Genomic DNA, 19,270 nt, shown 5'->3' with positions numbered 1-19,270 from the left:
TATCCATTCATTTGTAGATAGACACACAAGCTGATTTTATAACTGGGTTATTATGGGCAATACTACAGTAGACATGGGAGTGCAGGTATCTATATTTGGGCTGATTAGATTCCTCTGTGTGTTCCCAGGATTGGTACTGAGTCATTTGGGGTTTTGTTTTGTTTTGTTTTTGAGAAGCTTCCACACTGACTTTATATTGTGTTGTGTGTAAGGGCCTGTTTTATATCATCGCCCATATTTGCTGTTGATCACCATTATGACTGGGGTGAAAGTAGAATCCCAATGTGGTTTTGATTTGCATTTTCCTGATGACTAAAGATACAGTAGCATTTTTCCCATTTATGTTGGTCAGTTATACTCCCTGAAGAAGTATCTATTCAGGTCATTTGAGCATTTTAAAAATCTGTATTGGCCAAATAGTATTGCAGATAATATAGTTTCTGTGTGATTATTTCGGGGCTGATCAGCTGGAAACAATCAGCCTCCTACTACATGAAGCCATTATAAAGTGAAATTTTTTACAATCTCAACAATGGCCTCATGACCTAAATTACAGTTACAAACATTTTCAATAATCAGAAACAACAGTAATCTGATGGTACTTTTTGAAGCCTTCCTCAACTATTTCAGAAACGCTTTATTTCTTCCTCAGAAATGCCTGTTTGTATTTATTGCACCATTATTGAGTGTATGTCTTTTCCCCACTAAAGCATGAGCTCTTAAAGGTCAAGGACAGTGTCTTCCTCATTTTTAGGGTCTAGAAGAGGAGTCTGTTGAAGGGCTGGTACATAGTAATAGCAGGTACTCAATTAAATGAAGATTTAACTCTGAAAAAAAAATCTAGTCCACCCATCACTCTTTTTGTCAAGTATTTTGAGTACCTTTTGGTAGCTATTAGCCTGGTAAGATGGATAACTGGCAGAATTGCAGTCAGGACACTGGGTCCAGCGTGACCCAGTCTGTGCCTCTTTTCTTGTTATTTTGGAGTCAATGACTGTACCCTTAGTGGTTGGAAAAGAAACTTGGTACCTGGTAAGAAATCAGTAAGTATCCTTGCGGGTCCTGGTAGGGAGAGCAAGCACATTAGGGAATCCTGGACTCACTGATGACCTTAGAGCCAAAGGAGAAATGGGAATGTGGCTGGAAAGGGTGCTGCAGGTGCTGCATGGGGAACTCGAGCCACAACCACTGAAGTCAACAAAAAGATGTATAGCCAACTAACATGACGTGGAGGCTGCGCCAGGAGAATCACTTAAGACCAGGAGTCCAAGAGTCAGTGAAGGCACCCCAGTTACAAGCTATTCACAGAGCAGCCAAGTTCCAGCTCTTGCATGCTCTTTGAAGGCCACAGTGTTGTAGATCTGCTGGCCTGGCCTGTCACCTGGGTACCCTGTCCCTTTAAGAGACATGCCCCACCCACTCCTAAGATCTCAGGTCCTCTCCAGCCTGTGCTTTTTCTGTGTTCATCTTGCCTCTTCTAGAGGCAGCTTCTGCCTCTCTCCCTTCTTCCACTCTTCTCCCCTTTTCCCCTTCTCTTCCTCTCACTTTTTTCTCTCCACCCCTGCCCCCAACTAAATAAACTCTACCCAAGCTCTGTTTCCCACCTGCCAGGGGACCCCTGCCGCCATGCAGCCTCAGGTCACCCACATCATGAATAACACTCAGTACAAGAGATAATGCCACAAGATGCTTTGCACAACCTTAGCTTACATGTACATACCCCCCGTCTTCAACTTTCCTGGTACCTGAGGTGAGCAGGAAGGCTAGAAAAGCAGGCTAAAGGTATTAGGCACATTACCTTAGAGAGGGAATGCGTTAGGGAATGAAGATTTCCAGGTGCTTTAAAGGGAATGAAATCCAAACTGCCCAACCTGTCCTGAGGAGCACTTACAGGCCGGCCTCAGAGAATAATGAAGGGCCCATGCAATGGCTCACTGGGTAAAGGTATTTGCCATCAATCTTGTATTGGAGTTCTGTCCCTGGGACCTACATGGTGGAAGGAGAGTTGATCCTGTAAGTTGTCTGACTAGCTCTGTGCTGTGACACATCACTCCCCACACACATCCCAAATAAATAATGTAGTTTAAAAAGAATGCTTGCTGATGGGAGCAGATGCAGAGACCTACAGCAAGCATTAGGCGGAGAGAGGGCCCAAATTGGACAGCTCCATAGTGTCGCTCCCACTGGAGCTCGGGGGTAGGGGAACCCCTCCAAAAAGGAGGAGGAAGAATTTTAGAAGCCAGAGGGGCCGAGGATACCAGGAGAACACAGGCAACAGAATCAGCTAAACAGGGCACATAGGGTCTCACAGGGATGGAAGTGGCAGTCGGGCCTGCATGGGTCTGTGCTAGGGTTCCTCTGCTGATGTTGTGGTTGTTAACCTGGTGTTTTTGTGGAATGCCTAACAGTACGAATTGGGGGGGGGAGTATTCTCTGACTTTCCTCAGCTTTTGGGACCCTTTTCCTCATAGTGGGTTGCCTTGTCTAGCCTTAATATGAGGGTTTGTGCCTAGTCTTGTAGCCTGGAAGGCCTGTTCTTTTCTGAAGGAAAACAAAGGAGGAGTTGATGGGGGTGGGGGAGTGGAGGAAAGGGACACTCCAGTCAGGATGTATTGAAAACAAAAAATAAATAAATAAATAAATAAACAAATAATGCTTAATTCCCAATCGCGAAGACTATGCACCCACTTCCTTGGCCTCCCACAGACTAGCTCCAACTTAGGTATCAGCTGAGAAAGCCTGCGTCTTATTTTGAGACAGGGGCCTCATTATGTAGCCTTGGCTGGCCTGGAATGTACTATGTAGACCAGGCATGAAGATTCACCTTCCTTTGCATCCCACGTGCTAAAATTAAAGATGGAAGATACCACGCCAGCCCAAAGATGCCAGCTTCCACCCTTGGCTGCGTCTGTCACAACAGTGAAGCTCCCTCCACATGAACAAGTGTTGTGTTGGTTGTCCAAGAGCTCAGAAGTCGTTCTGGTCCTTAAAAGGAGTCTGCCAGTTCTCCAGTTGTATTAAAAACAACAGGCAGTATGTGCTGTCACCCTTGTGATGTTCACATATTAGGGCTAAGCTTACAGCATAGGAAAGCCAGCAAAACCAGTCATGGAAGGCCACCTTGACAATGGCATGTAAGCCTGTTATCGCTCTTTATGGGAAAACAGGTGGTCATCATCTGTGCCTGCTAAGATCACGTAATTGCACGGGAGGAGACTAGTGGAGAGCTGCCCAAAGCTGCCATCTGAACCTCACTTCCATCTCATCCCGCTGATCTGAGTACAGTGTGTGAGCACCCACTACTGTTCTCATAAGGAATTAACTGCAAGGGAGGAACTAAAGACAAACTAAGCTTTCTGTATTTGTCTTTACAAAATATTTAAAATCCAATCAAAAAGTTTTTGTTGAAGCACCTAATGAACTTGTCCAAACTTTTAACTGCTTGAGTTTTTGTGTTCAAAATTCCTTAAACAATAACACAATGGAATTGTTTTCATTCTTACTCCAGTACCCAGTTCCATGTGAAATCCTTTGCTCTCAGGTATTTCTACCCTCCACATGATCAATGTGTACACCCCTGAGATCAAGAAACCTGACAAGGGGGATTACCCTAGACACAGTGGCACCTTCCCATGCCTCCAGCCATTTCCAACCATCTTCCCAGGCCTGGTTCAAGGCAGAGCTACCTGCATTGTGGGCTCTGTTCCTTTGCAGAAGCCTCTCATGAGGCCATGCTGTTTTCCACAGGAGTTCAGGGCTCAGGGAGGCTGATGAGGGGCAGGGGCTAGTCCTGAACTTGAAGATGGAACATGGTGTTCTGCTGCCCACAGCCAAGACCTCAAGGAAACATTTCTCCATCCACACTGCCCCAAGCAGGCTATAAGAGAAAGCAGATGACTTGGCCCCTGAAAGAGGGAAATGCCCAGGGGCTACTAGAGGTGGCCAAAGAAATGGGAAAGAAATGGGGCCAATTCAGCCCAGCTAGTGAAAGTTCCTTTTAGCCTTTTCCACATGTGCCTCAGCCAGTGAATTTATTATCTGGCAAAAGAGTTCTGGCAATTTAGAGTTCCAGGTGGACAGGGCCTTGGCTCCAGAAAGGAACCGAACTCCTCTTTCCCCCAGGCAGCTATAGAATTCTCCACTCCTCCCCATTACTGAGAAACATGGAGCAGGGCATCTCTGGGCCTGCTGCGCCCGCTTGATGACAATGATTGGTCCCTTCCAGTGGCTGTGTGGGGAGGGAAGCAGGGGCTGTGTACAAGGCCATCGGCACGTGTTGTGCCGCCATTTACACCAGTGAGCAGATAAGCTCAGGCCTTGTCCATCTCTAACACTCAACATGATACAGAGGGACCCTCATCCCATTTGAAAAGGGCAAGTATGCAGAGTGGAAACACAGTGACTCTTCTCAAAGAAGCTTGTCTGCTCTCCTGACTTAAGTCATTCCAGTCTTCCCAGGGTCTTAGGTTTAAGGCCTTTTCCCCTGGAGGTGGAGGATCGTGTTCTTCCTCTTCTCAAAGGGTTGCCTCAGCAGTTATCCCAGGAAATATTTGACACTGAAGATCTGAATGGTTGGATAAAAGTCCTTGCATAGCCAGTAAGATGGCTTAGCCCATAAGGACATTTGCCATCAAGTTTGATGTTTTAAGTTGTCCACTGACTTGAAGTCATCCTATATCAAGTACCCTCAGTCCCAATCAGAGCTGGCGTCATGCTGAGTTCATGAACAAATCTTTCCTCTTCTGCCATGACTTATATGATTAGTTTGGCGTTTCTTTCTGTTTTGCTATAGTTACAGCTTTCAAACAGATTTTATTTTTTTCCTGGACTAAATCTGTATTCCCATGCTGTCTTGTAGTCTAGCTATGGCCCTCTAAGAGGGCTAAAGTTTGCTCTCTCCTTTATGAACTGGCCTCTGAATGTACTCCTGTTTGAGGGAACCCCTGCCCTCTCTTAGAGGGCCTACTTTTTTCTTTGCCTGCATCCCTGCACACCCTTGGAGTGTTGGCCAGGCCAGAACTGAAGAATTTCCCTGTTGTGTTAAGCAGGACCATATGGAGTAGCAGAAAGCTGGCATGGAAATGAGCTATTCTGGATCATGGGTGTGGCAGGGAAAGCTGTGATAACCTCCAAGGTGAAGGCAAAGGCGTTGTGGAGGGGGAACCACATGAGTTAAGAGGAAGGGAAAGTTGAGCTCACACTCCAGGAAAGCAGGGCCTCCTGCTGAAAGATGCTGAGACAATGGAACAGACAGACAATGGAGCCTGTCCACCTACGCCTGGAAATACTGGCTTTTTAGGAAATGAAGGGAAGCGAGTGTGCGTACAGCTGCAGACGTGGGGAACGGGACAAGGCTCACTGAAACCCTGAGTTAGGTGTGTCTATTTAGTTCTCTCTGCCCAGTTGCCACTAGTGTGACATACACATCTGTTTGGGGCAAGATGTTGAAACATCATTCTGTGTGCAATAGGGCTGCTTGCTTCTTATGTCCCTCTTTCTACTGTCTCTCTCACGAACTCAAAGGAGTCATCTCAGAGCAGAGCTGGGCCATGGCTGTCACTGGCACTTGCTGGTAGTGGGTTTGCAAGCACCTATGAGAGCTATGTTTGTCCCTCTGTGGAAGAGAAGCTTGGTCCAGCCTTTAGGCAATTCCAAGATCTGAAACCAGGTGAGAAATAGCCTATTCTTACTATGGAGTTTAACCTCATCATGCCCAGTGTTCTTGGGTAGCTTCCCAGACATTCCAGGCTCCGTTGCTGATTGCCACCCAAAGGAACCCCACTCCAGTTTCCTGGCCTGAGATACCTATTCATTCCATTCCCCACAAAACATCCTTACTTGGCAAATTGAGGTGGCTACAAAGCTATTGACTATTAGTAGCTGGACCCCTATTCTATTGGGCTGGCAAAGCCAGAGGAAGGGATGTGCATGACAGGCCTAGAGCAAGCCCCAGCCTAGAAAATGAGCCTCCTGGCTTAGAAAGTCCAGGGGAAGTCATGCCTGGAAAAATAGTTCCCAAATACTGGACCACACCTCCCAGCTACCCTGAGGCAGTTTCTCTGGCATACATAAAGAAAGAGGGCCCCAAATTAAATCCTTTAGAAGACATTTGTACTAAAGAGTATGAGCCATCTTCACTCTGTGTTACAGTTTCCTTCTTCGTGGAACAGTGGTAGTATGCAAACATAACAAGAACATGCTAGAGGGGACATTTGTATCAGCACCATAGATAGTGTATGGCTTCTGAGTACAGGCCCTGGGGCTGCATCACCAGTGTTCAGATCCCACGTCCATTTTTCTCTAAGTGTGGGCTTCGGGGAAGTCATCTAAAGTCCTGGTCCCCTGGTGTTCTCTGTAAGATGGGGATGACATAAGACTGTTGTGAGGATTGAGGAGATCCCATAATAGACCACTTCTTGATTCTGTCATTTTACAGCTCCAAGAAAATCCACTGCCTAAGGTTCACCAGTTGGAAGAAACATTTCCCTTACATGTGGTCGCGGGGTGGGCAACACACAGACTCCACACATCACTTATTCACATAGCACAGACTTAGGATCCATAGGGACCTTGAATGTTGTTTTGGAGGAGGTGCCCTGTGCCACCCAGGTCTTCTGACATAATCTGATCAGTTTGCTGATAAATAAGAGTCTGATCATGATATGCCCCATTCCATTTGTTCCCACAGTTCCTCTCTCCCTCTCTCTCCCCACTCTGTGTGTGTGTGTGTGTGTTATGCACATACACACAATACATTCCTCCAAAAGTTTGTTTTCTCCTAGGGAACTAGACTATTTTATAGACTTAGGTTTGTTCATTATGCAACACAGCCAGCTCATTTGCTGACAGTAAAGAATTGGCACAGACATGCCCATGTGTTGTAGGGACCAAGGTGAGCTGTGACAGGTACCTGTTGTTTCTTATGGGATACTTCTTTACCCCTGCTTGTCATTAGAGACGTACCACTTGACATGAGACCATGACTGCGCTCCCACAACATCTTTTGAGCCTGCATGGTAATGAGTTCACTAGATTCTGATGCTGAGAGACAGTGGGTCCTACCTGCAGGCCAAGGGCTGGAGAACTGACAGAGAAATGCTTTGGACTGGGGCACCTTGGCTGCTAACCCTGAGACAGGAGCCAATTCTACTGCACTGAAGTATAATTAGAAACCACAAGGTGTGGTGCACACCTTTAATCCCAGCACTTGAGGAGAGGGGAAGAGGCAGGTGGATCTCTGTGAGTTAAAGGCCACGGAGAACTTTAACTCTGTGAGTTAAAGAACCCAGAAGGTCCAATCGGGTCAAGGGCATCAGGAAAACACAGTCCACAGAATCAACTAAACCAGGCTCGTAGGAGCTTACAGAGACTAAAGTGACCTTGCGGGTCTGTGCTACGTCCTTTGCTTAAGTTATGGTTTTGTAACTTGATGTTCTTGTGGGACCTCCTAACAGTGAGAGTGGGGGTGTCTCTGACACTTTGACCTACATTTTTGACCTGCTTCCTCCTATTGGGTTGCTTTGTCCAGCCTTATTGAAATTTGTTGTGCTACATTCATTTGACATCCCTGGGCAGTCTGCTCTTTTCTAAAGGGAAGAGAGGAGTGGATCTGGGGGAGAGAAGAGGGGGGGTGGATGCTGGGAGGAGTGGAAGGAGGGGAAATTGCAATGCAATGCTTGAGAGAAGAATTTCTTTTTAAGTTATATTTTTTCTTAAGATATAATAAGTGAAAGTAAGGAGGACAGACAGACTAGAATCTGGCCCCACCTTGGGAGGGACTCTCACCTCTATGACAGCACAACATTGCCACCATGTGGACTGAAACCTGAATGACCAGTCCTGCCCAGCGGCTCTGAATCTGGAGTCCCATAACTACAGGATTTGACACCTTCCCTAACCTATTTCAGCGTCTCCTGCAGAACATTGATGGAGGCAGTTCTTGTAGATGCAACACACAGGACCTGAGTGGGTGGGTTCATGAACTTCTGAGATTTTTGATAAGAGATGCCAGGCAGTTTGGAAGGACCGAAAAAATGAATGGCTTTGAGATTCCCAACGGAAGACAGTCAGCCAGGGGAAAGACTCCATGACGTGTGCTGAGCTCATGAGGCCAGTTTTAACACCAAGCTGTCTCCAGAAAGCCCAGCTGCACACAGGTTATCTGCGAGCAGGGAGGCTCTCAGCCTGGCACTGCTGCCACCTCTGCCTTGTCCTCTCAGATCCAGCTACATCCAAGTGACCCGACATCACCAGGTCTTAAGATGCCTTCACCTATGCAATGGGACAGAAGCCAAGAGGCTAGATGTTACCCACCACATCTCACCTGTCATGCCCACTTCTTCCAGCTCCGCCATACCCATCATCCTTTAACTCCATGTCAGGCTGCCCAGAAAATGGCACAGGATACAAGGCAAGCTACAGAATGCAGAGAGCAAAATGAAGTATATAGAGCCCTGTTTAAAGGCCAGCGTGGAGCATGGAACCGAGTGAAGGGCTCCTCTGGGCAAGGAGCTCAGCACTTTTCAGGCATAGGAGAGACACCCCTGCCTGGCCGCCTGGGGTGGAGTAAAGGGCTCTCTAGCTTTCAGCACCTTCGCCTCAGGCTGCAATGGCAGTAAGTGGTCTCCAAATGCATTATTCATCCCATGCCCTGCACAATGGACCTGGCTACAGCTATTGCAGCCTGTCCTAATTAAATTGAATTTTTTGTTACACGCTGAGAGCTGAGTTTGTGCATTGAAAATGCAAATGTGTGCAAAACAGTCTTGGCCCTGAGTCCTCCTGATCTGCCTCAGTAAAACTAAGATGGGCTAATACCCAATACCACTGCAGAGCGGTGTAGCCAAGTACTCCACAGTGCAGTGGCGTCTCTTTTGTCCCCTGACTCTGTGGTACTAGTGACTTGTCCCTCTCAGTGAGCCTCAGTGATGACTCTGAGTTCCTGCTGGCTATGGGTCCTTAGCCTGTTTTAATCTGTCAATAGAATAGCCAGACTTGGCTTCATAACCTTTATTTATATACAATTTTATTTATTGTTTTAGTACATTTCTTTGTGTGTCTGCCAGAGTGTAGATAGAGTACAAAGAGCAACTTGAGAGAGTCAGCTCATGGATCCTAGGGCTAGAATTCAGGTTGTCAAGCTTGGCGGCAAGCCCTTTTACACACTGAACCACTTGCCAGCCCTCCAAAATCATTTTTGGAAGCATCAACATTTGATGGAGTTCCTAGGGATTAAATGCGATTCCAAGGGTTCTGCCAATACTTTGGGGTCAAGAATAATACCTCAGCAGACCTCGCTCAGGATGTCATATGGAGCCCTCCGTGGCAACCTCAGAGTAACAACCCCTACTGACACTGCTTCTCCATCTCCAACTTGTGTTGGTGACCCTCAGGAGGCCTCCAGCGTGAACCGCTGCTGCCTGCACCTCCGGAATGAGATCTCAGGAGCCCTGTGGGGAGTTCTTCCTTCAAATGCCCCAGGCTCTAAAAGCTCCTGCCCAAGGACCACTCTTGGAGATCCACTGTCCAAGACTACAGGCCTAGTCCCCACCTCCAGGGTTCCGGAAAGAAGGAAGGGGCCCCGAAGGCTAACGAGTTCTCAGGCAGAAAATAGAGGGTGGGGCCTACATTAACCTGGAACAGTGGGATAAAGCAGAAAGCCTTTCCCAAGAAGTTTCCCGTCAGCACCGCCTGCATGTTTACTGTCAGGGAGTGTGTCCGTGCTGTGTATGGCAGCTCTGGTGGACATGGAGATGCTCTGTGGGTGGCCCAGTCTGCACCAGCCTCCCTGAAATAGCATGTGTGAGCTGGCTATGCACATACACATGGAATCAGCCCACATATATGTCCTGCAACCCCTCACTTAACATAGAGCCTGGGTCGTCTTTCTGTTCCACGCCACCAGGAAGGGGCAACATGTCAGGAGAAAAGGAATGTTATGTATGTGGTGAATCTTCCTAGAAAACGCTCAGGCTAAACCAGAGACCCTGCACAGACAATAGCTCTCTTCCCTTTTGTTAACTAAACTCACCCAGAACAAAGTCCAGTAGCGATAGCACCATCCAGGAGTTTGAGAGGTCGATGATGGGCAAAGGAAGATGTCTTCTCTCTTGACGCTAGCACAGTCCCTGCTGAGTCTACCGGGGGCCACTCCTTTTCCCCAGCCTCACCCAAACAGGGCTTCGGGAGCCTTCTAAGGGCCTTTCAAAAGATTAACAACCTCTGCCAGGCAGTGGTGGCACACACCTTTAATCCCACTACTCAGATCTCCATTGAGTTTGAGGGCAGCCTGGTCTACAAAGCCAGTTCCAGGACAGCCAGGATTATTACACGGAGAAACACTGTTTTGAAAAACAAATAAAAACAAGAAGCGGGGAGGAAGGAGGGAGAGAGAGAGAGAGAGAAAGGAAGGAAGAAAGAAAAATCTCTAACCTCTCCCCAGATCTACCCCCCTGGAATACTCCCGAATAGGGAGAGAACATTTTATAAAGTCACAAGAGGGATGGACAGGAGGAGTAGGTACCCATCTGCAATGCAACATCATCATCATCCCTCAACTGGGACTCGTCTACCTAACCCATGCTGACAGCGAGTCAGTGCACACCCCATGTACACATACATGCACACACTCAGCATATATGACCACCTCTGCATTGAATGCAAACCTACAGCCCTTTGCACCTTCCTCTTCTTCTGACATGTCACCACCAGCATCCCCCACCCCTGGTAGGGCCAGGCGTGGACAACCACAGCACCCTCTCTCTCTGCATGATACCTCTCCCCGAAACTCCCTCCTGACCCACCTACTGACGCAGTCAGGGAGCCAGGCCCTGGTATAACTGAGGACAGAAATAACCTCTGTCCTAGGGACGGCAAGGCACTGTGGTCTGCACCCAGTATGGCACCACACAGTCTATGCTAAAGGAAATTCCATTCCAGTTTGTGCAAGGGGAACCCTTCATAGAAGGGGTTGGGGAGGAAAGCCCACTATGGCAAGAAAAACAAGTTACCTAAAAAGAAATAAAATGTTTTACTAACAAATACCCACCCCTGGTGGCAGCAACACAATTCCAATCTTACATTCCACTTTTTTCCAGGGTCCCTGGGGGTAGGGTTTCCTGAAGAGAGTGACCCTAGGGGGACTTCAGCCTCTCCACCCACAGGGCTCCCAGGGGCTCAGTGATCGTTGCCCCTTTAGAGTCAGGTCTCTAGGCAAGGGTCATCTTCACCAAGCTCAGGACAAGAGTGGAAGGCTGCCATCAAATCCTGGCCACCGGCACCGAAGTTCTCTGCCCAACTCCTGGCCCCACTTTAGGAGCCAAGGAGGAATCCTGAGTCCTGGAGATGCAGCTCACAGCCTGGGTTGTGAGGCCGAGGCCACAGATTCAATGTCCTCCATGGTCCTGGCCTCTTTCCAGGTGTGCACGTGGGTCATCCCTGTGGGTGTTCATGGCAGATCATCCACGCTTCTACACCCCAGTCTGATCTTTGATCCAGTCCCTAAGTACAGGGAGCCTCGTGTACACGCCTGGCTTGTTCCTCTGAGCGCAGCCTTCACCCCAGCTCACCACACCAGCCTGGAACATTCGCCCTTCTTTCTCCACACTGGATAAGGGGCCACCAGAGTCACCCTAAGTGAAAACAGATTCTCTGCATGAGGCCCTTGCCCAAACTCTCGGGAGCGGCCTCCACCAAACTGGCCTCTCCCATGCCCAGTCGACCCCTCGGCTTGCCCTCTTGACTCCTGCTCTCCCCTGCCCAGGCTTTCCCTAGCTCCAGCCTAGTTAGGCCCCTCTTTTCCCTGCCTTTCCCTAGCGCCACCTCTTTCCCAACACCCTCTGCGTGGCCCTTCCCCTCCCTGGCCTGGCCTTTCCCCAGCTCCAGCCTTTCTAGGTCCCTCCTCCAGCTCGGCCTCTTCCCCGCAAGTTCACACACCTGACAGGAGTCTACACCCCCGCTGAGGAAACCCACACACATCATCCGTGGGGTGATCTGCTGCGGCAAGAGGCCCTCGCAGGTGGTCTGGTTGATGACGCGGATCTCGCCCTTCTGCAGGACCAGTGCTCCAGTGCCTGGGGAGACAGTAAGCCAGGGCAGACTGAGGCAGGCAGTTCCCAGGGGAAGCCACCCTGCACAGGGGGAACTTAGTGGAGATGTTCCCCACCCTCAGGTCTACAAGCAGGGCTTGGAAATAGCCCCAGTGCCTGCAGCCGGCAGATAGACGGGCAGGTAGCTAATAGCACATGGAAGGGTACTGTGCAGCCATGCACAGTGACAGACACTTCTGCAGGCAGGTCGTGCACCAAGGTAAGGAAGGCATGGGTAGAAAGGAGGAACACCAAAAATGCCACCAAATGCCACTGTGACTGTCTGTAACCCTCTAAGTCACAATGTACTAGATTGGTCTTGTAATAATGGAGTTTTTCAATCCAAGGTTGCCCTACAAACTGCCTTCCCTCCACAGGGCACAAAGGCCCCGCAGTGGAGGCCCAGCTCAAAGGCTTGTCTAAGTCAAAAATAGCGCCCACCCCTCAGTCACACTCAGCATGCCTTTGCGGGTAAGGAACCACAGTTACTAGATGAAGCAACTGGCCACTAGGCTGTTGGGTGGCAGAGTTGAGGCTTTAATTAGGAGCCCAGCCTGCAAACTCTACACCTTTTACTAGGAATTTCCTATTCCTTTCCACCCACAACGGCATCATCCTGACAGGCACCAGGAAGCTGAGTAATCCACCAGCCCTGACGTCAGGCTGAACTCTGTGCAGTCAAGGCTAGACACCGAGGGGCTGCAAGTGTGTAAGCAGGAAGGCCTAAGGCTCTCTGCAGGTCCTGGCCTGGCTTGACGGACGCTCACCTCCTTCTTGGGTGAGCCCCCAGCCTGTGACCCAGATGGCCTTGCCCGCAGGGAAGACGTGGGAGGTGTCGGGCAGGCAGATGGGTCGCACGACGGTGCTGTACTCCGCGGGCTTCTCAAGCTCCAGCAAGGCAATGTCATAGTCAAAGGTGAAGTCATTGAAGGACGGGTGGGTGATGATGCGTTTGAGCTTGTGCTCCTGCACCCCAGAGGAGCTGCGCTTGCTCTGGTCCAGCAGACCCAGGAAGGCCGTCCACTTCGTGGCGTCCGAGTACCTGGCATAGAGGCGGGACAGCAGTCACACATCGGTAGCAGGGTATGAGTGCCCGGGCAGCGTTCTGTGAGCTCCCACAGACTCAGAAGGCTCCCCACCATAAACAAAGCCCTAAGCAGCTGCCGAGGACCAGGAGGCAGAGGGAAGCCCTCTTAGTTGGGCTTAACCCTAAACCAGAGACTTTGTTAAGCATCGTAAAAGGTCTTGGATTCCCCTGGACCTGGCGTCATAGGCAGCTGTAAAGCGCCCAGTTTGGATGCTCGAGGACTCAAGTCCTCTAGGATCAGTATGTCCCCTTCACCACTGAGCCATCTCTCCAGCCCAAAGCCTTCCACTTTCTAATGTGGCCTCCCACTCACCCTCTACCCCAACGGTGTATTTGTCCACCCGTTTGTTTATTCACTCATTCAATCGTTTACGGACGTCTACGATAGTCCAAGAATGGCCCTAGAGTCAATGTTGAGTTCAGCGTGTGCGTGGGGTGAGACGTGAAAACCAACTACAGAGTCCCACAGAGGACAGGATGGTGACAAGGACTGCATGGGAGGGAGGAGGGAAGGAAGCAAACCTCAAACTCAGCTACAGCTTTGCCGGCCAAAGCCTGAGGAATGGGGGCTGGGGACGAGAAGATATGAAGCACAAAGGGAAAGTTCGGGAGGGTCGGGGAAACTTCACCCCACCAGCCCAGCCTCCTACACGAGACTCCCTTTACCGGGGCTTCTGAACCGGCAGGCCCAGCAGACAAACACCACAGCTCCACCACTCCGCTCAGACCCGCCTACTCCTAAAGGCACCCTCCAGCCACCGGCCTGGACCTCTCAGGAGGTCCAAACAGAACCAGCGCCCAACGTAGCCCAAACCTATTTCCGGCACAGCTTTCACTGCACGTGTGTGCCTATACATGTGTGTCTATGTGGGTGCACACAAGCATGTATGCATATTTTACCCTCTATCCTAGCCAGCCTGTGAAATACATAGAACAAGTTTTATTCACACTTATTTCCCAAGTACCAACACTAATGATGGAAGCTGGCTATATCAATCCTTTTCTTATTTTATTTTATTTTATTTTATTTTTGAGACAGGGTCTCATGTATCCCAGGCTGGCCTGGAACTTTAACTCACTGTAACCAAACATGACCTTGACTTTAAGATACTCCTGCCTTGCCAGGCAGTGACAGCTCACGCCTTTAATCCCAACACTCAGGAGGTAGAGACAGGTGGATTTCTGTGAGCCATATATAGTGGCCTATATAGTGAGTTCCAGGACCGTCAGGGCTATGTAGAAAGACTCGTTTGCAACACGCCCCCCCCACCACCACCACATACCTGCCACTCCTCCATCCCCCTGCCCTGGTGCCAGTTCACCCTGACACAGTTCACACACAGGAGAAGGCCTTACTGCACGCTTGGATACTTACTTGAAATTTCTGTCATCCATAAAGCAATGAGCTGCAGAGACCAGCCAGTTGGGAGAGATGAGCGAGGCCCCACACAAGTGGCCCTGGCCCTGGGCGTGGAGGCTCACCTGCCAGGGCCACTCGCCCTCGTCTGCATCCGTGCCACCAACCACCCGGGCCTGTTTGGTAAACGATCGCAGCCCACAGTCTGGAGAGGGGACAAAACCAAAATGAAGCCACTGAGCATGAAAGGGGCATTCACTGCGCACAAGGAGACTGCTCGGCACAGGAATCTCCACGGGGCATGCGCAGCAACACTAGAGCCGAAGGGTGCGAAGCCTCACGGCTCCTCCGTCCTCCCCTCATCCTCCATCTCCCCATCCAGTGCTGCACCGCACAGGTACATCAAGACTCCAGACACCAGTCGCTTTGCTCAGGCTCGGTGTGGTGTCGCTTGCCTAGATTTCCATGCCCAGTGCTGCCCCCAGCTCAGAGCACAGTGCACGGGGACACGAAGGCAACCCAGCCAGCTCTTCTAGGGCACACAGGCTGTAGCTTAAGGAATGCATGGATGAAAACAAAGCCCTGTCTCATGCTCGGGCAGTTGGGCTCTTCCTCCTCCGAGGCACTCACCCAAGGCTATCTACCTTTGGAGCAGCCATATGCAACACAGTATGGCTGTGTCTTGGAGGTGCTGACATGCTTGCTGGCTTCCCATGGAACAGTGTGCTTATGCCAAGTTGCACAGTGGGCACTGGGCTGGGGGAGTGAGGTTCTGGCAGGATCTCCACCCCTGAGCCTTTCCTCAGATGCCTGCCTTACACAGCAAGCACCCTGGCACCACATGCAGTTGCCCTGCTTACCACAGTTCTTCTCATCCGAGCCATCACTACAGTCGTTCTTGCCGTCACACTCAGGGTTGCCCTTGTTCAAACAGAGCCCATTTTGGCAACGGTAGGTATATTTGGTGCAGGTGACGACATTCACTGTTTATGGCAGAGGACACAGAGCAGGGAAATCAATCTTTTGGTAGTAAAACCCCAGATGGCACGTCCGCCTTGCACCCCTCACCCTAGTGAGCCCCGTTTTTCACACCTATGTCCACTGTCCTTTCAGACTGGCTACAGATTCTCCACCTTCTGGAAGATTCTTCCCAGACTTAATACACAGGAAACTTAAGTTTACAAACTCTGGGTGCACTCCATAGAGCCTGATACTAGCTACTACGCTGGGGTGCAACTTTAGTGTGAGAATGTATTTTAAGATGTGTTACATTTGTTCATGCTGTGGAGCATTTGTTTAATGGTGCAAAGATGAGTTGCATTCTTTTGTGCTGCATTTGTTTAGCTCTGTGAAGCGGTATCACTTTGCCTGTCTGAAACACCTGATGGTTTAAATAAAGCGCTGAACGGGCAGTAGCAAGGCAGGAGACAGGATGGGCGGAGCTGGCGGGAGACAGGATAGGCGGGGCTGGCGGGAGATAGGATAGGCGGGGCTGGCGGGAGACAGGATAGGCGGGGCTGGCGGCAGAGAGAATAAATAGGAGGAGAAGGAAGGGCAAGAGAGATGAAGGAAAAGAAAAGAAAGGGCCAGCCATCCAGCCAGCCACGGAGTAAGAGTGAAAGTAAGAATACAGAAGTAAGAAAAGGAAAAAGCCCAGAGACAAAAGGTAGATGGGGTAATTTAGGGTAAGAAAGGCCAAGCTAAGCCAGGGCATTTATAAGAAAGAATAAGACTCTGTGTGTGATTTATTTGGGATCTGGGTGATGTGCACACAAAACAGCCAAAAGAGAAAAAAAAAAAACAAAAAACATTTTGCCATTCCAGTGTGGGACTAGAGCAAAAGAACCCCCCGCCCCCGATGGAAGAGGGCCAGGCCTCACCACTGTCACACGAGGCCTCATCAGACCCATCGCCACAGTCGTCCTTGCCATTGCACTTCTGGCTCTGAGGGACACACTTGCCGCTGGAACACTTGAACGTCTCAGCAGGACAACCTAGAAAGGCAGAGGTCCTTAGCAACTGCCGGCATGTCCTGGCTCATCGAGCCAGGCAGGCACTGGGAGGCCATAGCAGCCCCCTCCTGGGGCACTTACTGCACCCCTCCTCATCGCTGCCGTCCCCACAGTCGTTGACGCCGTCACAGACCCAGAAGAGGGGCTTGCAGAACTTGTTCTTGCACATGAACTGGCTGGTGGTGTTGCATCCTGGATGGGAGCAGAAGAACCAGCTGGAAGCCCCCAGCAGCAGCCTGGGCAGTCACAGCTCACGGCTGCCAGAGATGCTGTCCCATCTGAACGGCAGCGAGCTGCTCTGCACCATTAGACATTGATGCTGACAGACACTCGCCTGCCTGCCAAGGTCTCCCATGGCGGGGGGGATAGGGATGGGGGTGGGGATACAGCAGTGAGAACAGGGTCACACTGTCTTGTGTCTTTCTGCCAGGGTGGACAGCAAACAAGGCCACGAAACTGACAAGACAGGACCAGGGCAGGAAAAGGGAAAAGGTCAGGCCACTGGACAAGGAAAGGGGATGAGACAGTAGGAAGAGCCAGGAGGGGGCAGGGCAGGGGGAGAGAGGGCAGGCCGTGGCAGGACTTACGACAATTGATCTCGTCGCTGTAGTCTGGGCAGTCTGCCCAGCCGTCGCAGCGCAGGTTTCTTTGGATGCACCGTCCGGTGTTACACATGAACATCCCTGGGCATGCTGTAGGGAAGAAAGAGGCCTGGAGTCCCTGGTTGTTCCCTCTCTCCCTAGCAGTCACCTCACAACCCCACTGAGAACTCAGCCTGCAAGCAGAGGGACACTGAGGCCTGGTGTGGGAAGTCCTTCTGTGTATGTGTGGCTTTTATTGGTTAATGGATAAAGCTGCTTTTAGGCAATAATTTAACAGAGTAAAGTCAGGCAGGAACTCCAAACAGAGATGTAAAGAGAGAGTAGGCGGAGTAAGAGAGAAGCCATGTAGCTGCCATGGGAGACAGATGCCTCTGTCGGAGCCTGCCGAAACCTTGCCAGTAAGTCACAGCCACATGGCGATACACAGATGAATAGAAAAGGGTTAATTTAAGATGTAAGAGCTAGCTAGCAATGTGCTTAAGTGATTGGCCAAGCAGTTTTTTTTTTTTAATAATAGAGTTTCTGTAATTATTTCCAGTCTGAGCAGCCAGGAAATGAATGAACATCCTCTGACTACAGAGGCCCAAATCTGACAATGGGAGCTCTTAAATCAGCAGCCAGAATGGGCAGCTGGCAGTTGGCACTGACCATGGACTGCGCTGAGCACAGCCATGAGGGAGAGCAGCCAGCTGTGTGGGGAGCCGTGCACTACCCTGTGTGTTCCCGGCAGAGGCCTCTGACATCGCAAACTGCCCATGGGGTTACAGGGCAGTGGGTCCGTGGGGTGTGCGTCCCAGCCAAGTGAAAACAACACCAGTCCTTCATGCTAACATGATCTGAAGTTCAGTGTTCCTGAAACAGGGAGAGGTCTGACAATTGCTCCTTGAAGGAGGACAGAACTGTGGGGAGTCTGTTGTCACTGCCCCCGTACACACACACTTTCGTCACAAGCATGTCCTTACTTCAAAGGTATCTGCCATCTAGTAAGATTCTTGGAAACTATGTCGTTGCATTGCTTTTTGTCTTTCTCTTTCTTTCTTTCTTTCTTTTTTTCTTCCTTTCTTTCTTTCTTAAGGTTTATTTATTTTTATTTTTTTTAAAGATTTATTTATTTATTATGTATACAGTATTCTCAGTATTCTGCATGTATACCAGAAGAGGGCACCAGACCTCATTACAGATGGTTGTGAGCCACCATGTGGTTGCCGGGAATTGAACTCAGGACCTTTGGAAGAGCAGGCAATGCTCTTAAACCACTGAGCCATCTCTCCAGCCCTATTTATTTTTATTTTATCTGTGGGAGTGTTTTGCCTGGATGTATGTCTGTGCACCACATGCATGCAGTGCCCATAGAGACCAGAAGAGGGCATCATGGCCTCTGGACCCAGAGTTAACAAATGGTTGTGAATCAACCACTCTATGGGTGCTGGGAACCAAACCCAGATCCTCTGCAAGAGTAATAGATGCTGTTAATCCCTAAGCCATCTCTCCAGCCCCTGCAGTTACATCTTAAATCAAAGGTGAATTTAAGTACTTAAAATGCCTTCTAAAGGGTTACTCCATGATTCAGGGTCAAAATTGAAAGTTACAGGTTGAACATCCCTCAGCCAAAACACCAAAGCCCAGAAGGATGCAGAATTTTTTTGAGAGCTGATATAACGCCATAGGGGAAAGCCACATGCCTGACCTCGTGTGACCAGTCAGAACACAGGTGTGTTGCTGTGCTGTGTAATGAGGTCCAGGAGAAACAAACTTCACTTTTACGTATGTGTGTGTACATATCCGTGTGTCTGTGTTGCACATATATGTCTGTGCACACGAGCCCAGAAATCAATATCATGTGTCTTCCTCGATCGCTCTCCATTTTTTTTTTTAAAGTCAGGCCTTCTCACTGAACCCAGAGCATTATCAATTTGGCTACAGTGGCTGGCCAGCAGGCTCCCATGTCTGCCTCCCCGGCTCTGAGATAGGGGTACACAATCCACCTTGGTGTGTAGGTGTTGGGATTCAAATCCAGGTTCTCGTGCTATGCGGCAAGCACTCTACTATCTGAACTACCAAATTCCAAGTCTAGACTTGGGTCCCCTTCCCAAGATACCTCACTATGTATACACCCAAAAATGTTA

General features: G+C 49.7%; 1 protein-coding gene across 2 annotated transcripts in view; it reads right to left on the bottom strand.

Annotated features, from left to right (window-relative positions):
- Nucleotides 1–11,010: 11,010 nt before the first annotated feature.
- St14 (ST14 transmembrane serine protease matriptase) overlaps nt 11,011–19,270 on the bottom strand; it is a 38,234-nt gene continuing 29,974 nt past the window's right edge. For both annotated transcript variants that reach the window (XM_087905738.1, XM_087905739.1), the window contains exons 12-19: nt 17,130–17,234; nt 16,624–16,734; nt 16,411–16,524; nt 15,391–15,513; nt 14,549–14,735; nt 12,854–13,128; nt 11,935–12,071; nt 11,011–11,630 (exon numbers count right to left, since the gene is read on the bottom strand). In XM_087905738.1, coding sequence (XP_087761864.1) covers nt 11,469–11,630; nt 11,935–12,071; nt 12,854–13,128; nt 14,549–14,735; nt 15,391–15,513; nt 16,411–16,524; nt 16,624–16,734; nt 17,130–17,234 — 1,214 coding nt within the window. In that variant the 3' untranslated portion in view covers nt 11,011–11,468. The remainder of the gene's footprint in view (nt 11,631–11,934; nt 12,072–12,853; nt 13,129–14,548; nt 14,736–15,390; nt 15,514–16,410; nt 16,525–16,623; nt 16,735–17,129; nt 17,235–19,270) is intronic.

Source organism: Myodes glareolus, chromosome 4 (genome assembly GCF_982192425.1).
Source record: "Myodes glareolus chromosome 4, mMyoGla1.1, whole genome shotgun sequence".
Classification (NCBI taxonomy): Eukaryota; Metazoa; Chordata; class Mammalia; order Rodentia; family Cricetidae; genus Myodes; species Myodes glareolus.
The sequence above is the reverse complement of the archived record's forward strand: the minus strand, read 5'-3'. Positions and strand labels throughout refer to the sequence as shown.